Source organism: Ostrea edulis, chromosome 4 (assembly GCF_947568905.1).
Source record: "Ostrea edulis chromosome 4, xbOstEdul1.1, whole genome shotgun sequence".
NCBI classification, from domain to species: Eukaryota; Metazoa; Mollusca; class Bivalvia; order Ostreida; family Ostreidae; genus Ostrea; species Ostrea edulis.
Genome location: NC_079167.1, coordinates 2,581,602 through 2,601,371, shown reverse-complemented (window position 1 = coordinate 2,601,371; position 19,770 = coordinate 2,581,602). Strand labels below are relative to the sequence as shown.

The 19,770-nt window shown below is 36.9% G+C and overlaps 2 protein-coding genes across 2 annotated transcripts in view; one reads left to right on the top strand and one right to left on the bottom strand.

Moving 5' to 3' along the window:
- Positions 1–19,770, top strand: part of LOC125669858 (phospholipid phosphatase-related protein type 5-like) — a 41,449-nt gene that overhangs the window by 2,369 nt on the left and 19,310 nt on the right. Inside the window, exons 2-4 of the mRNA XM_048904687.2 lie at positions 12,868–13,023; positions 14,638–14,797; positions 14,996–15,113. Coding sequence (XP_048760644.2) covers positions 12,887–13,023; positions 14,638–14,797; positions 14,996–15,113 — 415 coding nt within the window. The 5' untranslated portion in view covers positions 12,868–12,886. The remainder of the gene's footprint in view (positions 1–12,867; positions 13,024–14,637; positions 14,798–14,995; positions 15,114–19,770) is intronic.
- LOC125668823 (uncharacterized) lies at positions 1,698–7,754 on the bottom strand. Its single transcript, XM_056164387.1, has one exon. The coding sequence runs from the start codon at positions 7,752–7,754 to the stop codon at positions 1,698–1,700; it is 6,057 nt and encodes a 2,018-aa protein (XP_056020362.1).

Below are 19,770 nucleotides of genomic sequence, written 5' to 3'. Positions count from 1 at the left end.
CAACAATTTAATTAAAGATCTCTTCAAATAATTAATGATATCTTCAATTCTGAATTATTGCGCGCATTAATTGAATTGATGATAGCATTAATTCTTCAGCTGAATTGAAGCGCGCTTTAATTGAATTAATGATCTCTTCAAATGAATTAATGATATCAACAATTGAATTGATGCGCGCTACAATTCAATTGAAGAGAGCAATAATTAATATAATGCGCACATTAAATCAATTGATGAGAGCAATAATTGAATTGATGCGCGCATTAATTCATTTGATGAGAGCAATAATTGATTTAATGCGCGCATTAATTCAGTTATTGCTCTCTTCAATTGAATTAATGATATCTTTAATTCATTTGAAGATAGCAATAATTCTTTTAGAGAGAGAGAGCAACTATATAATTAAAGATATCTTCAATTCAACATATCCACAATTGAATTAATGATCTCTTTAATTGAATTGTTGCTCTCTTTAAAAGAATTGATGCGCACATTAATTCCTTATACAAAAGCATTGTAAATAATTAAAGATATCTTCAATTGAATTAAAGAGATCATCAAATTATTTATACCGAGCTCTAAATTAATTATTGCGAGCAATATTTCCACGAAATTGATGCTCTCATCAATTGAATTGAATTGAATAGAGCAATAATTGAATTAATGCGCGCATCAAATCTATTATTGCTCTCATTAATTCAATTGATGCTCTCATCAATTGAATTGAAGAGAGCAATAATTGAATTAATGCGCGCATTAAATTAATTATTGCTCTCATTAATTCAATTGATGCGCGCATTAATTCAATTGATGAGAGCAATAATTGAATTGAAGCGCGCATTAATTCATTTGATGAGAGCAATAATTGATTTAATGCGCGCATTAATTCAATTAAAGAGAGCAATAATTGAATTGATGATATCTTCAAATAATTAAAGATATCTTCAATTATTTGAGTTTATGTTAATTTGGCGCTCCATATATTACCACAAAATTTACTGTTTATAATGAAGCCTTCAGAGCCTTCCTTTTTACGACGGAGAAAAATAGAGATTACATCATTTGTATTAGGTTTAAAACCATCTTCAAAATCTCTACTGATCTGAGTGGCGCTTGTTTTGTCCAGTTAACAAAATGCCTCAAACCAAAGTTCAAAATGTAATCCATTTATTGATCAGCCAAGGGTCTGGGACAGACATCATTGTGAGACATTCTGTGAAAGCTATCAAAAATACAGAGAAATATGTAATTCATGTAACTTTTCAATAAATGAATACAGATTTACATATTTCTCTGTATTTTTGATAGCTTTCACAGAATGTCTCACAATGATGTCTGTCCCAGACCCTTGGCTGATCAATAAATGGATTACATGTTGAACTTTAGTTTGAGGCATTTTGTTAACTGGACAAAACAGTGAAAGATGGTTGCCGCTGTCTATGAAAATAGAATTCTGTTACAATCTCGTGCAAATGATACCGGAAATGAAAATAGATACATAGAAAACAAAACCGTACATAACCAGGTATGAAAATTCCGGATTGACATGGCGTAATTACACTACACTCCCCGTCTGATATGATAATATCACTACTATTTTCAAAACAAAATTATGAACGAACTACCCTTGTAACATATATGCTCATAAAATGATTTCTGTGCTAATCAGTTCAAAACCCTATCTGAACACAATCACATTACTGTTTGTTTGGCATAAGAAGCACAACTTCCGTTGCTGGACGTTTGAAAATCTTCCTGTCTGAGCCGAAACGAATATCTACCTTGCGGACACGAGAGTCAACACTAGGATATGTGTTCTCAATAATTCCCATCGGCCAATCATTGCGATGAAGGGTCTTATCACGAAGAAGGACGATATCACCAACTTGAAGATTTCTTTCATCCTGTTGCCATTTCATCCGCTGTTGGAGTGAAGAAAGGTATTCCATTTTCCACCTTTTCCAAAAACAATTCGAAAGTTGTTGTACACAGCGCCACTGGTCCTTCATCAAATCCTTTGCTGTAAACTCTTCTAAGTTGAAAGAGTCTACCACATGTTTTGTTTTCAAGGTAAGTAACGTTGCGGGGGACAAAGGAATGGGTGAATCTGGGTCGTATGAAATACCACTCAGAGGGCGCGCATTGATAACAGAGCATACCTCTGCCATGAAGGTCACCAGAACTTCATGAGTAAGTCTTGTCACTTTAGGATCGGTGAGCAGAGAATCCAATATCCTCCTAGAGACACCTATCAGCCGCTCCCAGGCCCCACCCATGTGTGAAGCGTGTGGGGGGTTGAACTTCCACTGAATTTCTTTCCTAGTCATGAAGTCTTTCAGCTGTGCATTGTCGATGTCAATCTTGTTGATATTCATTTCCGAAGTGGCTCCTACAAAGTTAGTGCCACGGTCTGAGCAAATGGTACGTACTTCACCTCTAAGGGCTGTAAGACGACGTAATGCACTGATGAAGCTAGAAGTGCTCAATTCCTCTATTACTTCAATGTGGACTGCTCGTATCACCAAACAAGTAAATATTACTGCCCATCTCTTAGCTTGAGCCTGACCGCTTCGTGTTTTTCGGGTTACAATGGACCAGGGTCCAAATACGTCCACTCCAATATGTGTAAAAGGGGGTCCAGGATGAAAGTGTGCTTCAAAGATGTCGGCCATTTTTGGTTGTTGTTGTTTGCCTCGCAACTTTCTACAAGTTACACACTTCTGTATATGAGAGTTCACTCGACGACGACATCCTACTATCCAGTATCCTGCACTTCTAATTGCTCCTTCTGTGAATAAGCGTCCTTGATGTTTCACTTCTCGATGAAAGTGATCCACAAGCAAATTGGCAATATGGCTCTTTTTTGGAATGATCAGTGGATTCTTCTCTTGAGGCATCAAATTAGAATGACGTAGTCTGCCTCCTACTCTGAGGAATCCAGCTTCATCCATGTAAGGGTCTAATTTGAAAACAGGACTTCTACGGTTTACAGTTCTGCCTGTCTTGAGAGCTGCAATTTCTTCAACAAAGGCCTCTTCCTGCATCAAATGAATGATAAAAAGTCCAGCTCCCTGCAATGTAAGTGGGGTTTGATTTTTGTTGTCATCACTCTTCACCATTTTTCTCTTTTGTATTATCTTCTGAATGAAACATATAGCTCGAGTCAGTCGCTGCCAATCTGAAAATCTTTCAAAGCGATGACATCCTAGTTGACAAATACTTTGTACATCCGTTCTACAAGAACTGACTTCCGGATCACAATCAATGTCAAGGTCATACTGTTCATTTTTGCTGCTATCTAGTAATTCATGTGGACCGTTCAACCAGAGACTGGTTTGCATTTCCTTCACTACCACTGATCGGGTCCCTTCATCTGCTGGATTTATTTTCGTTGGAATATAATTCCAATCTTTCGGTTCACTTGATTTGCGAATTCTTTCTACTCGGTTGGCCACGTAGGTGAAAAAGCGCTTAGTTTCATTTCTAATGTAGCCCAAGACTACCTTACTGTCTGTAAAAAATCGAATCGAGTCAAAGTTAGTATCAATCTCTGAGGAGATAAGTTCATACAGTTCTGTTGCCAATACGGCCGCACACAATTCCAATCTTGGAACAGTATGTCCATGTTTAGGTGCCAGTTTAGCTTTCCCCATAACGAAACCAAGTTGCTCCTTCCCTGTGTCTGAAGCAAGTCTGAGAAACGCAACAGCTGCAATGGCCATGGTTGAAGCATCTGAGAATATCAGTAATTCTGCGAAACTTGCCTTACTGACAGACACCTCACCAAATGTACGAGGGATTTGCAAACTTTCTAAATCTTTCAAGGATGATTTCCATGTTGTCCACTTTTGAAGGAAATCATGTGGCAAAGGTTCATCCCAGTCTAACCCACTTGTCATAGCTTCACGTAGAATACTCTTTCCTGCAATTGTCACAGGTGCAACAAATCCAAGTGGATCAAACAAACTGTTGATAGAAGAGAGGACGCCACGTCTAGTAAATGGTTTCTCCTCCATGTTTACTTTGAATATGAAATTGTCATATTGAAGGTTCCAACAGATTCCTAAGCTCCTCTGTGTTGGTAGATCATCTGCCCACAGTTCTGTGTCTTTCAAATCTTTAGCCAGGTCCTGAGAATCGAAGGCAGATAAAACTTCACTAGAGTTGGATGCTATCTTGTGTAGCCGCAAACAGCCATGTTCTATCAAAGCCTTCTTAGTACGTTGAAGTAGATCTATTGCCTCTTTTGCCGATGAATGAGAAGAAAGAGCATCATCTACGTAGAAATTACGATGCACGAGGTTTTTCATATCTGAACCATACTGTGCCTCTGCGACATCAGCCGTACGACGTAGTCCATAAGTCGCCACCGCAGGGGAGGGACTATTACCGAAGACGTGTACTTTCATTTGGTAGTCCACCAGAGGTTGTTCAAAACAATTGTCGTTATGCCAAATGAATCTCAAGTAACGTCTATGTTGAATGTCCACCAGGAAACTATAAAACATCTGTTCTATGTCTGCAACTATTGCTACACATTCTCTTCTGAATCTCATTAATACACCCACTAAGTTATTCATTAGATCTGGTCCGCTCATTAGGACATCGTTAAGTGATAGTCCACCACACTTTGCAGAGGAGTCAAAAACTCCACGGATTTTGTCTTTCTTCTGGGGGTGATAAACACCAAACAGAGGTAAGTACCAACACTCGGTGTTTGGTGGAAGTTGCGGTGCTAACTCAATGTGACCCGCTTCAAACAAGTTTCTCATAAATTCAAGAAAGTGAGTTTTCTTGGTTGAGTTCTTAATCAAACTTCTGTCCAGGCTAATGGCTCTATCCAATGCTTGCTGTCGATTGTTTGGTAAAATAGGTCGTGTCCTTTTAAAGGGTAAGGGAGCAATCCAATGCCCTGAAGAATCTTTTTTCATATCACTGTCCATCTGAGCCAAGAATTCTCTATCTTCACAAGATAATGACGGTTGGTTGTCTGTACTGGTTCTCTTAAATACTGATTGTTTTTCAACACATTCTGAAACATGCATCTTATGGTCGCATGGCATCAAAATGCCAATGGATGGTTGTTCAGAAGTCGAACACAACATAGTTTTCATAACATCAGCAGATTTAGGTGTGTGTATTCCATCTAAACACGTCTCTCCAATAATTACCCAACCTAATGATAGACGTTGAGCATACGACTGAGATGGATCGCCTCTTATCTGCTCAAGGACATGATGTGCACTCAAGAGATCCCTGCCAATGAGTAATGATATGTTTGCCGCATTGTCAATAGGTGGAATAAAATCTGCTATCTTAGTAAGATGAGGATAATGAATGGCCACATCACAGGTTGGAATTTCATGACGATTGTTAGGAATAGCGTCACACTCAATCAAAGTCGGTAAATTGAATGTAGTCTGATTGTTCAATGAGTTGATAACAAAGCCATGAGAACGTCTGCCACTCACTACTGAGGATCCACTACATGTAGATAGTTTGTATGATTCGCAAGTACTGTTTGGGTCAAATATTTCAAAAAGTTCAGGTTTAGCTAGTGACTTGTTGCTCTGTTCATCAAGTATGGCGTACACATTAACTGGTGGGTGTTCACGAAGTCGGTGGTGAATGCTGACTAGGACAATCTTAGCACACGATTTGCCTCTAAAATTTCCGCAGATTTCTGTACAAGCTGCATTAACGTGTGCCGCAGTTTCAGTCCGTGCTATCTGTCGTTGTAGTGTCGGTTTTTCACTTGTCAGTTTCTCCCCGCCATGATTCTGAGAGGGTTGATTTGATGTGTTATCATGCATAGCAGTGCAGTGATGTCTGCTACCACAAGTGTTACATTTCACATACACACGACAGTCCTTTGACAAATGTTTTCCATCACAGCACTTAAAACACTGACCATGCTTCCTTAAAATGTCCCTTTTCTCACCAATACTCTTTGTGCGGAAGGCATTACAGTCTCTAGTAGAGTGGGATGAGTTGTGGAGTGCACAGCGCACTCTTTCGTCATCTTCCGACACAGCTGTTTTATTGGAATTAACAGCCTGTTTGTGAAACTGTTTGTTTGATTTTGTCCGTGATCCTGAATAACTTGCTGAATCAAGTCGCTGCGATTTTTTTTCTTGTGGTGGATCATCAAAATCAAATCCCGGGTCATTGATTATGTATGCCATATCTTGAACAAAGGTACAAAATACACTGAATGGGGGGTACACCACATCATTATTCCTTTTGTAGCTGATCGCCTTATCACGCCATTTGTTCTGAAAGTTCTTGGGAAATTTACGTAACACAGGGTTTACTCCATCAGATGTGTCAAAGTAGCTCAAAGTCTTGCTGTACTTTGGATTGTCTTTAACAGCATTGATTTCATTCAGGGTGTCTGAAAGACAAAAATATTCCAGCTTGTTGCTAAAGTCAAATTTCTCAATAATGTCCCATAACTTCCTCTTTAAAGCCTTTGCAATACGATCTGGACTGCCATAATATGAATCTAGTCTTTCCCATGCTTTTTGAATTGCACGAATTGAATCACTAGTATTGGAGTTCTTAATACTCTTCACTTGTTCATATGGCTGTCCTTTGAGGTTGTGTATCATGAGGTCAAGTTCAATAGATGGAGATGCATCAATTTCACTCATCACTTCCTTGAAAGTAGATTTCCATGCTAAGTAGATCTCAGGGTCACCAGCAAATGGTTTCACTCGTTCTAAGATGAAACTTTTCTTAGTCAAAAAGTTTGTCATATCCACAAATGCTCGATTTTGTTCAACTGTCTTGTTCTGATCACTCATACTCAATCGCGACACACAGCCCTCCCGCCTCTCTGGAACAAAGAGTTCAGCACGGGGATTCAGTCTACTGTCTGGTGGGGTAACAGGTGGTGGGGTGACCATGTTAGATAATGTTGGTCTCATTGTTACAAATGGAGTTTGCACAGGGGGTAAATCTGGTTTAGGTGTTAACAGTCTTACTCTATCAGCCTCCTTCTCATTGTTCTCAACATGTACACTCTGATTTACAACATACCGGTTTGTGTGCGATGTAGTCCAGTCACTTTGTTCACTTTCACTAGCCACACTATGATCTTGAAGTTCCTCCTCGAGAATCTTCATGCTAATTTCAGCAACTTCTTTGTCCTCTTCTGCTTTCATGTGCATCAATTGGCTATCAAAGTTGGCCTTCTGCATGAGGGCCTCTGCCTCCACCTTCGCTCTTTGACATATAAGTTCACTTTCTTTATCAACATATTCCAATTTTTTTCTTGCTGTTTCTGCTTTTATTTTCAGCTGTAAATATAGGTCTGATGCTGCACTGCTTGTTTGTGATCTCAGAGATTTACGAGTTGATTTTACTGATCTTGTCCGTGTTGAAGAAACTTTCTTTACTTTCACCGATTTCTCCATTTCTTGAGTAAGAAGTTGTTTCACTGATTCTTCCTGTAAGTGTAGAGCTCCCTTCACTTTTAACTGCACAGTGTCATAAATGAGTGTCTGAGACTGTAGCTCATTTAAACTGTCCTCTGTATGTGCCCTCTTGAGATAGTCACAAAAAGTTTCATGCAATGTCACATACTCAGCAAAGTTTTTCTTAATGAGATCTTGGGTCAGTTTCTTGGTATCCTCGTTTTCCGTATGTTCAATGACAAGAATATTTTCATCGATGAGCCTGCGTATTCGAGCAAGTTTTACTGAATATCTTTCCACTTCTTCATGAAACAAACCTTGTCCTTTTTCTGTCATCTTTCGAACCGATCTTTCACTGTTTTGTCCAGTTAACAAAATGCCTCAAACCAAAGTTCAGAATGTCTCACAATGATGTCTGTCCCAGACCCTTGGCTGATCAATAAATGGATTACATTTTGAACTTTGGTTTGAGGCATTTTGTTAACTGGACAAAACAGCGCTATTGAGCTTAACCCAGGCCTTTCAACCCCCCCCCACACACAGACAAATTCACAGAAAAGGGTGACAACCATCTAGACGACGAAAAATTCCAGAGTTTTTCAAAAGAAACGAAAGGACATTTAAATGCAAGATCCCCTCTTTCAAAAATTTCCGACCCACGTTTTATAGCAAAACCATCTAAAGCTGCAGTCTCTTTGGCCAGAACTTTATTTACCAAAATCAAAGTTGGAGTTTGCTACTTTCCCCCCTCCCAGGCTTCCTTTATCGACCTCATAAGAAGATCTATGTAAATTACGAACTGACTGTGAAACCATTATATTGGGTGATTCTAACATTCGTACAACGACGATGGTGTAGATTTATAGTGCAGACTGCCCAGTAGGGGCCCTGCTACACTATTCATACAGCCAGCAAGAATCATCCTTTATACAAGCAATATTTGAACTTTTTAAATTTGATTTGTTTTAGCCAAATTATACTTGATCCAATAAGAGTCACTTGTAACACAGAGTCAATAATTGATCATATCTTGTTATTTAAAAAAAAAAACAACATTGTCAACTCGGGTGTTATCACTACCGGTATAATCCCGTGGGGATCCGGGTTCCAATAGGTCCTCAATACCCCCTTGCTTGTTGTAAGAGGCGACTAAATGGGGCGGTCCTTTGGATGAGACTGCAAAAACCGAGGCCCCGTGTCACAACAGGTGTGGCACGATAAATCCCTCGCAGCTCAAATGCCGTAAGCGCCGAACATAGGCCTAAATTTTGCAGCACTTCGACGACAATCATATCAGTAAAAGATTCTTGAGCGTCCTGCTTAAACAATATACAACCAACCATCCACCATCGGTATAACTATGAGTGATCATTATTTAACTTTTATACAAATATACTTTTAAGGGTCACAACATAATTAAGATTAGATGCTTAAAAATATTCTGTGGAATCAATTCAGGTACTTTTATCTGGTGTAGATTGGAGTCATTGTTTAAATTGTGAATGTGGCAATGGAGCTTGGTCTGTTTTTAAACAAATACATGCATTTACAAATATATTGAATACTTAAGCTTCAGTTGTTGAAATAAAGAGTCAATGAAAGAAGAAAATGTAATAAAATTTAGAAATTCATTTCAAAATTAAGGATCATCTCCCTCATGCATAACTCTTATCCTTAGACAAATTTGGCTCCACTTTTTTGGCACGCTGTTTTTGGCTATATTTAGCTCTAAAACTTCATAGTTATTTCGGATTTCAAACATTTCGGTTGAGCATCACTGAAGAGACATTATGTGTCGAAATGCGCATCTGGTGCATCAAAATTGGTACCGTATAAGTTTTACATACTGAAGATTTTGAATCTTGGTGCAGATATTTATGCTAAAAAATAAGGTATTTATTGTTTAAGTGTGCATTTCATGATCACCCCCGAACACCCAGTCTGCATCATTAAATAAAGCTCCCAAAATCAACAGCTTGGGGCGAATAAGGCGTGGTTATCGGCAATGGTTCTATGAAGTCCGTGCTGGACCTAACAGAAACGTCTACCAGATCGTAAAATTAGCATAACGGGATGATTGTGTACTTCAGGTGTGAAGTCAATGGAGCGAGAAACTTCTTGGACTCTGAAATAACGCATACGTGTTTATAACACATGGGACAGTAATTCGAGATAAGCCAGGTATTCGAGATTTCTGTGTTAGAGATACCGGGTTTTTCAAAATCATGAATATAGTAAAACTGGCCGGGACCGTCGACTCACTTCGAGACATCCGTGGTATTCGACAAATCGGTTTTCGAGATACCGAAGTTTACCTGTATATAGTAAATACCAAGAGGACTTTAAGCAGTTTAATAGATTGAGAAATATTGTACAGAGAGATGATTAAAAAAAGCTAGATCATGTTACTTCCAAGACAAAATCGAAGAAAATAGGTCTGAATCCAAGAAATTATGGCACTAATTTAAGAAGATTGGTTATAAGAGAAGAAACAAAAAGGTAATGAAACAATTGTTTTTTAAAGCATCTTAAACATTCTTTTCATTACAATTGCATCCAACCTTGTAAGTTACCTAGTCCTACAAATATGTACAATGTTGTTTTCACTGTATTCAAACACGGAAAACAAAACTTTTGTACTCCAACCTGCGACAACAGTATAGTTATAAGGAACTGAGAAATTTAGATGTAAACAAAAATACTGGATTGGATAACATCCCAGCAAAATTTTTAAAGGATGATAGAACCTATTATGTATATTCTAAATAAATCCATCTTAAGTGGTGTTCTATGAGATGAATTTAAAAATGCAAAGGTCAAACTCCTTTTTAAGGATTTTTTGCAAAAAATGTATGGCCCCCATGGTGCAAAATTAAAAAAGGTTATACACATTCATCATTTATATCGTATAGTGCCAAACCAATTCAAGACATTGAGCAGAGAATATCTTCCTATGTCCAGAGTGGATTGACCATGTCACCTAAAAATCAATAGGGGTCATCTACTCCTTATTCTTTACCAGTGTACCAAGTTTGGTGTCAATCAAGCAAATGATTCTTAAAATATAGGAGACAATATATTACTATGTCCAGTTTAACCCTTGACCTTTGACCAGGTGACTTCAAAATCAATAGGGGTCATCTACTCCTGAAGATGTACCAGTGTACCAAGTTTGATGTCTGTCAAGCAAAGGGTTCTCAAGATATTGAGCGGACAGTAAATTGCTATGTCCAGTTTGACCCTTGACCATGTGACCTCAAAATCAATAGGGGCCATCTTCTTCTGAAGATGTACCAGTGTACCAAGTTTGATGTCTGTCAAGCAAAGGGTTCTTAAGATATTAATCGGACAGTATATTTCTATGTCCAGTTTAACCTAGGACCATGTGACCTCAGAATCAATAGTGGTCATCTTCTCCTTAGGATGTACCAGTGTACCAAGATTGATAGACATTGAATGGTCAGTATATTCCTTTGTCCAGTTTGACTCTTGATCTTTGACCATGTGACCTCAAAATCTATAGGGGTCATCTACTCCTTAGGATATACCTTATATATTGACCTTTGACCTTTTGACCTGAAAATCAGTAGGGGTTCTTTTCTACTCGTAACCAACCCACATAGTAAATATCATTACGATGAAGTGAATGGTTCTCAAGATATTGAGCAGACAACATGTGGTCTACTGACCGACCGATATACCGACCGACAGGTGCAAAACAATATGCACCTCTTCTTTGAAGGGGGCATGAAAAGAGAAGGTCCCTGGAACTTGATAATTACAGGCCAGTTAGTATTCTATGTATAGTGTCAAAGATACTGGGAAAATGTGTTCATGTACAACTTTTACATTTTTTTGCAAACAGTAATGATTTGCTTATTTCTTACATGTAAGGTTTTAGAAGCCATTTTTCTACAGATTAATACATATGTTAAATTTTATCAAAAGTAATACCTCGAAAGGGCTTTTTACTGGTATGGACCTACAAAAAGCATTTAAAAATGTCGATCCTAAAATCTTATGCGACAAATTAGATATTTTAGGAGTTTTATCCACTGAGTGATTTATGTCATATTTATCTGGTAGACAGCAGCAATTTTATGTCAACAATGTAACATCCAATTTTAATTCAATATATTGTAGAGTACCTCAGGGAACCACTTTAGGTTCTCTTCTGTTCTTATTTTCTGTCAATGATATGTCTTTAAGTATAGACAAAGACTGCAATTTGATTTTATATGTCGATGATAGTGCTATACTTTATATTTATACAGATTCTAGTGCCACATAAACTAGGAAATGTTCTAGAAAAAATGTTCTTTTCATGGCTTGTATATAATAAGTTGGCATGCCACCTTAGCAAAACAGAAACCATTTTATTTGGAACACCCCGAAAACTGAACAATGTTACAAGTTTTACAATTTTATGTAATGGTCATGAAATCAAAAGATCTGATAGCGTTAAATATCTAGGTACATTGTATATGTATAGATAAGTTTCTCTCTGACATGTGAAAATATTTTTTCAAGCATTATACAAAAGGCAAATGCTAGACTTCATTTTTTGTACAGAAATGCCTCTTGTCTGAATTTACAGTCAAGACAGACCTTATGTTCTGCTTTAATACAATGCTATTTTGATTGCGCATGATCATCTTGGTACAGTGGTATTTGCAAGCAACTTAAACATATCATGTCCAGTTTTGTTAATACTTACTTTTATAAAAATTTATCCTTCTATCATTAGATATGCCTGAAACATGTCATTTTTCAACGCATTATGCAACTATTAATCTAAACCTGCCAAAGTTCCAATATCAGTCTTGTATTGTTTATTGCCTGTTGTCGACAGGGATGCTTACCTCCTCCTAGGCACTGTTCCACCTCTGGTATGTCCAGTGGTCCGTGTGTACTGTTGGTTATTTAAACCTCAAATTTTCGACGCAACCCGTGTCTTTATCAAGAGACATATATTACATAAATAAATATCACATACTACACACTACCGGTACATAAAAAACCAAATGCTAATTATCTACATTGTTAACAAGAATGACACACTGATATACCGAATTGAGAAAAATGGATGTCTTCGTTGCCCGATGGTGTAGAGTTTACACCACCGTCGGGTCGGGATAAAAATAGAAATATGTTTACAAAATTGTAAAAATTAGAGAAAGTTCCAAAACAGTGGGATTGTGAAATGAAATGATGAGAAGATCATGATTTGGAGTCCTTATATTTTCTTTTTGGCTTTGTATCTTTTTAGATCCGACACTTTAAGAAAGTAGATTTTTAAGAAAGTGGATTTTCGCATTATTTGATATATATTCCACGAATATATTGGGTAAGTGCATATCAGAACTTTGCAGCAGAATGTTATGGCGAATTACGGCTTATTATGTTTGTTCGATATATACCTAACATTCAAAGTCTTCTCTCACTACAGACTAATATCACCCCACGTCATGTCCGGAACAGACAGACGTAGCACTGAGGACGGCGTTGCCAGGAAACAAAAGGAACCAAACTCCCTAGTCTGCGTCACAACTTTCCTGGAACTCGTGGTTCTGGCTTTTGTAATTTTGGTTGAGCTCTTGATCAGGTGAAAATGTATACTTTTGTTTTCTGATCACTAGTAAATGAAGTTCTAGTCTTGTTTAAATTGTTATGAGATATTATTGGCCTAGCGTATGTAAAACTTCAAAGCACTTCACCTGTAACTAGTGACGGACGTCTTAATAGGAATGAAAATTTCTGGAAGGGACGTAATACTTCAAGCAATAATTAATGGAGTAAGTGCTTTAAATATGGTTTGTTATGTAAGTTATATAGAACTCGGTTTCTCTCTGATAGAGTTACTTAGAACTAGCCCTAGTACATGTATGACGTCAGGTTTCTCTCCGATAGAGTTACTTAGAACTAGCCCTAGTACATGTATGACGTCAGGTTTCTCTCCGATAGAGTTACTTAGAACTAGCCCTAGTACATGTATGACGTCAGGTTTCTCTCCGATAGAGTTACTTAGAACTAGCCCTAGTACATGTATGGTGTCAGGTTTCTCTCCGATAGAGTTACTTAGAACTAGCCCTAGTACATGTATGGTGTCAGGTTTCTCTCCGATAGATTTACTTAGGGTTAACTAGCTCTAGTACATGTATGACGTCAGGTTTCTCTCCGATAGAGTTACTTAGGGTTGACTAGCCCTAGTACATGTATGACGTCAGGTTTCTCTCCGATAGAGTTACTTAGGGTTGACTAGCTCTAGTACATGTATGGCGTCAGGTTTCTCCCAGGTTGGGTTTTTGTTAGCTACTTCCTTTGTTTTAGAGCGAGGGATACTTTTAGTTCGTTGTAAGGATTTCTTTTGGGTAGGTTGATATTATCTAGTCAAACTAAGAATAAGTAGGTTACTTTGGTGAGGGTTTACATGCATGTCCCATTCGAAGAATGCTCACGTATATAGAGACACCATCTGTACGTCAAGTATCAGAAATTTTGACCTATGAAAGAGTTAAGATAGCGAACAGTGATCAATCTCATAAATCCAATAAAGAATACAGAAGAATACAAAATACCCCATAGCACTCCAGTTTTAATCAAGACAACGTTAACTTTACCGTGATCCAGGACATCAGGATTTTTAAAGGTTGTATCCAAAAGACCCGTGACTTTCACCTCTGATGCTGGGCGAAGGAACAGTCACTACCCAGGTAAAAAGTCTCAAGTTGACGTGGCGCCGGAATCCAAGAATTGAACCTTGAACTTCACGAGCTCTCTTACCGCTATGGCGATAAGTTAGGCTTTGTATCGGGTACGCTTTGTGTTGTCAATCTTAGAGTTGTTTTCCTGAAGAGTTAATTAGTATTAGCTATTTAGGCTACGTTTGGAGTTCTAATAAGTATGGAGATTTTGTTCCTGGAAGGTTTACTAGTATGTGGAGCTAGTTAATTAGTATTTGAGTTAGTGTGGCGTTAGGTTTTGTACTAGATCTTGTTTTGATTAGTTAAGGTTACCTAGTGAAGCTGAGTCTGAAAGTAGTGTTAAAGTTTGTTTAGATCGGAACCTTGTCTTAGGCTATGATTACGATTTCCAATTACATGTATGTACTTAGGTGGGATCCCAACCCTCGGTCCCCTCTTTCGTTTGACATTCCTTGCAATTCTTAAATGCAACGAATCCCATTTGCAGTGCAAATATTGTTTTCGCTATTTTCCAGATTAACAAACATTTTCCCTCTCCGACGTCAGCCATTTTTGTGTGTGGACGAGACCATTAGTCGGCAGACGTCACGTTCTCAATACATTGGGTTTGCCTTTGACTCCGACCTTCCAGATGCAATTGTCTATTCTCTCAGCTTCTGTCTACCACTGTTTATTGTTGAGTAGCAAACCTATTAAGAAAATTTATTGCGTCATTTTCAGAATAAGAAATCACATTTGTTTCAATACCGACTTATATACTCGTATTATTAAGCTCGATCGAATAGCATTCTTAGCATGATTTATATCAGAAATATAAATGAATTTGCTACTTCTAGGAAAATAAATGTTATTTCAAAGAAATTTAATTTTCAGATTTTAGCAGGGGAGGTTGGTCTATGGGCGTTTGCGGAGGATCGACAGAGAACAATCCGGGTTTTATGTCGGAACTGCAGGGTGCCTCAAGTCACACGCAGACTAGTCAGGTTTGTAGGTACGTTTGGTTTGTTTCATTTCTGGTTTGAATACAGACAATTTTAAATCATATGTATTCAGCACATTTAAAAAATAAATTTAATTTAATTTTTGAAAAATACACAAAGATATTTACCGCGCTTCAGGAAGTATGCCAGCGTGACATACCCTCCTGTATTTTCAAAAATGAAGTTTGTTTTTTATATTTACATTCTACTTTCATTTTTGTCGAAATTCCCAGCCGTTGAAATAGACGTACTATATTTATCAAGATTCATACGCGCATTGTTCACAACTGCATCGCATTAATGAGGAAATGGCTATTATTACTATTTGTAAAAGTATCAAATATTGGGTTAAGTCAATCTTCTCTCCTGACAATTTTTGTTCAAGTAGCATTGCTTATAATTAATCCCATTTCGAATATCTGCAGAAAAAATCTATGCTGTTATAATACTCGCTCTCAAATGTTTGCCTTTAAATATACTCTCCGTCGTACTTGTGTACATGTAACAAGCAAAGAAACCACAATAGTTATTTCATAATATACGTGATCAAACTTAGCATAAAATGCTCAGGTGAGAATATGATTTCTGGGACGAATACATTACCGCTACTATACCAGAAATTGCATTTTTCATCTTGATTTCAGATGTACTTAACGTGTATTTGCATAAGGCGCTGACTAACGGCAGTGATAATGTATACTATTTAAATATGGTAATGAGCAAGTGGCGGTAATTTTTTAAAATACTGTGGTAATTAAATGTAACCTGACCTCTTATGTTAGTATTTCATAGAGTTAATTCATAACTTGATAAAGAATAAATCCATAATTTGATAAATAACAAATAATGCTTGAAAAGGAGTTGTGAAAGGAAGATATTTGTTTAAAAAAAAAAAACACCTCCTACAACCACCATTATATTTTTTTGTTCCATAAGACACAATGCCCGAAGCACCAAGGTTTGTTCGTCGTTTTTCCACCCCTTTTTGCCCCTCAAAAATTTCGAAAACGTAATGCGTATTTGAATAACACCACCAATCATATCTCCAAAAAGATGAATTGACTATCGCATAAAATGTAAGAGGAGTTCTGGGAACAAGGTGTTTTTTTTAAATAGAAAAACGTCGTTTCTCAACCCCCATTTGGTCCCAAAGGTTTTTGTAGAAAAACGTCGTTTTCGACCCCCATTTGGCCGCATGGATGAAAATGAAAATTCCTAAACCTTATTGCACATCTACGGGACGCCACCAATCATCTTTTAAAAGATGCTACTAAGGCTACTGCGTAAAATGTATGAGGAGTTCTGGGGTTTTTGACCCCCAGGGTAAAATTGAAAATTCCAAAGACCTTATTTCACATCTACAGGACACCACCAATCATATTCCAAAAGATTAATTGGTTACTGCTTAAAATAAAAGAGGAGTTTGAGGAAGAAGAGAGTGTGACAGACGGACGGGCCAGTGTAACAACAATATGCCCAACCTTTCTCTAGAAAGTACGGGTATAATGTTTGCAACCATATTCAATCAATATTCCCATGTCGTGTGATACTTTAATCTTTCTGAGTAGTCTTTCTTGGTTCAGTTTTGAATGATTTGATAAAGGGTAAAACCTAGCTGCAATAATGTAGCCCTCTCTGATTTTTTTTTCTTTTTAGGGAGAGGGCTACAACTCCTTAGGATCTCCGTAATGGTGCAAATGCGGGAGTGATTCACTCCCGCAACATTTGCGCTCATTCTAAACATTTCCTGACTTTCTTTACGTAAATAAAATGATATTCTATGTTTCTTAGTCAATATATAAATTTACAACCTTCAACTTTAGATTTGTGAGGCTCTATTCTACCGTTTTCAACAATTTCGATAAATTCCAATTTCTCGATTCATATTTGTGCGCCATGTTTGATGTACTGAAGTTTCAACTTCCGATTGTCAAGTCATTTGCATATGCCATATAAGGCAGTATTTACATCAATGGACAAGTATGGAGGCGAAAGCTATTTCATCGCTATTGAAAAGGTTTGAATTAAATATCAAGTTAAAAACCGAACAACAGAGTGTAAATTCTTTCTGCAACAATATGATTTTCCTTTCTTTGTCGAAGTGGCTCGAGTAACTACATTTTCGCGCTGATTGTCAATGTTTAGGCTTTCATTAGATCCACCTACGAGATCTCGCGATAACAAGCATGGCGGAGCAGACGAAGAATTTTGCATGCTGTACATTGTATTTAATGAAAAACACCTTTATTAGACATGCCCGAGCACAAAGTTGGTACTCCTTTTGGTGTAAACAACATTTGGGACTAATACACAGAGTTTATTATCGGTTATTCATAAAATTATTTTGCACCATTACGGAGATCCTATGGAATTGTAGCCCTATCCCGAAAACGTCAGAATAAAAAAAAAAAATTGGATAGGGCTACATTATTGCAGCTAGGTAAAACCCACAGACTTTAGAAACATTTTAAAGTAAACTATTAACTTGCGTTGACAATAAATGTAAGATACATGTATATGACTTAAACAAGTATTTAAGATGAATACCATGTTTCGTGTATTTTCCGGGTATCATTTTCTATTGACTGTGAAAGGATATATTCATTTATTTACTTAATGCGGGCGTGTTATGTTGAACTCGCCCATATAGTGCCAAGCATAATGATGGCTGTTTCATCATGCTCACGGAAATTAATACTGAAGTTTATCTTATATATAAATACACAATGTCTTTTTAAATTACGTATCTTTGTTTAAGAACAAAGCAAATCTTTCTGGATTGGAATCGAGTTTTGAATATAGGATTGAATATAGGATTGTATATAGGATTATATATAGGATTGAATATAGGATTGTATATAGGATTGAATATAGGATTATATATATATAGGATTGAATATAGGATTTTATATATATATATATATATATAGAATTGAATACAGGATTGTATATAGGATTGAATACAGGATTATATATATATAGGATTGAATATAGGATTATATATATATAGGATTGAATATAGGATTGAATATAGGATTATATATATATATATAGGATTGAATATAGGATTATATATATATAGGATTGAATACATGTATAGGATTATATGTTTTAGTGGACGTTTTCTATCATGTCTGTTATGTAAGAAATGCATGCATGAAAGAAAGGAGAATATGTGATGCGGCTCACTCGAAAACCATGCGCGATATGCCCGATCACTTAGGAAATAAACTAAGTTCAACACCAAAACTAGAATGAACTTTAAACCCTTGTCTTAACAAATGAACTATAAAAGATGGACTTCATACTTAGTGAACCGAAATATTAAGGTCAAAGCTATGTGACCCATAAAGTTTTAGGTCATTCATGAAATTGCCACAATTGAACGTTGGCACGCTCGATACCACAGTATTTCGCATGTGTTTAGATTTACTGATTTTTGCCTAACTGTTGAAAGATTTAATGGAATTATAAGTAGATATCAGTGCTCTAATTGTATTTCAACATACTACATTTACTGTTTTTTTTAATTTATCGATAATATTTTGATTGGAAATTGAAGTGAAAGATTTGTATGCTGTTGTTAGAGTAGGAGACACAGTTATATCTCTCTCGTCTGGACGTTTCTGCTCTGCTTTTGATAGCACTCAGATACATGTACAAACCTGCATGGTCGAATATAACATAATTTACCAGTATAAGATATTTGGGGGACATGATGACTGACTTCCCCGTACACGTTGAATCCAATCGTCATGATACTGAACAACTCGTTCAACAAGTGTGTACATGTAATATTGTCTGTGTGATATCGTGAAAAGATGTTATATAAAGTCACCAAAAGAAAATTCAAAATAGTCATCAGTTCAAAAACCATTAGACTTTCTCCATCTTCTGTTTTATGAGCCGTTAACAAAAACGTTAAGTGTATTTAAAGGTGCATTCAAAGACAACGCTTTCCAATCACGAAAATTCCGGTAACTTGTTTATGAACCAGCGACGCCCACTCGTAAGCAATGTATTGAACTTCCTTTTCTGCAATACTACTTTGAGCATTGAAGGAGAACCCACAATTTCACCCTTCAGGACATTAAGTTATTAAAGTCAGTTCCAATTTGGTAAAAGGTCAAAACAAATAAGCAAACATAACGCTTTGTTTAATGAAAAGTCATAAAATTACCTTCATCATGCAATGCATTTGTCTTTTGGGACTTCAACAGACTGACTTTGTAATTCAAGTCTAACGGCTTCAACTCCGATTTTAGGGCTTACATACTATCATGCTTACACGGATGACAGGATGATCGGTATGACAAAAAATAAACTTTCCATTCTTTTTTATAATTATTGTTTTGCTGACTATCCTGACTGATTAACCTACAAAATACCACTCTTTATCTCGGCTCTAGTTAAAGTACATACAATGTACTAGATTAACTTTATTAGCATTGAGAATATAAATAATTGTGATGGGAAGTGTCACGTAATTCACCACGTGGAGATAACTCAAATCAAATGCTATCAATAATGTTGATTTCGCCAATAAAAATATATATAATATGTAGTGACTGGTGGTACTCCTTTCTTAACTGACATATAAACGTTTGAGAATTCTGCAACTTTTTCCAAACTTCAGAAAGGTAAAACTCCCGTCAAAGTTCCAACACA

Coding starts and splice junctions, on each gene's coding strand:
- LOC125668823 (XM_056164387.1), bottom strand. CDS start 7,754: ATGACAGAAAAAGGACAAGGTTTGTTTCATGAAGAAGTGGAAAGATAT.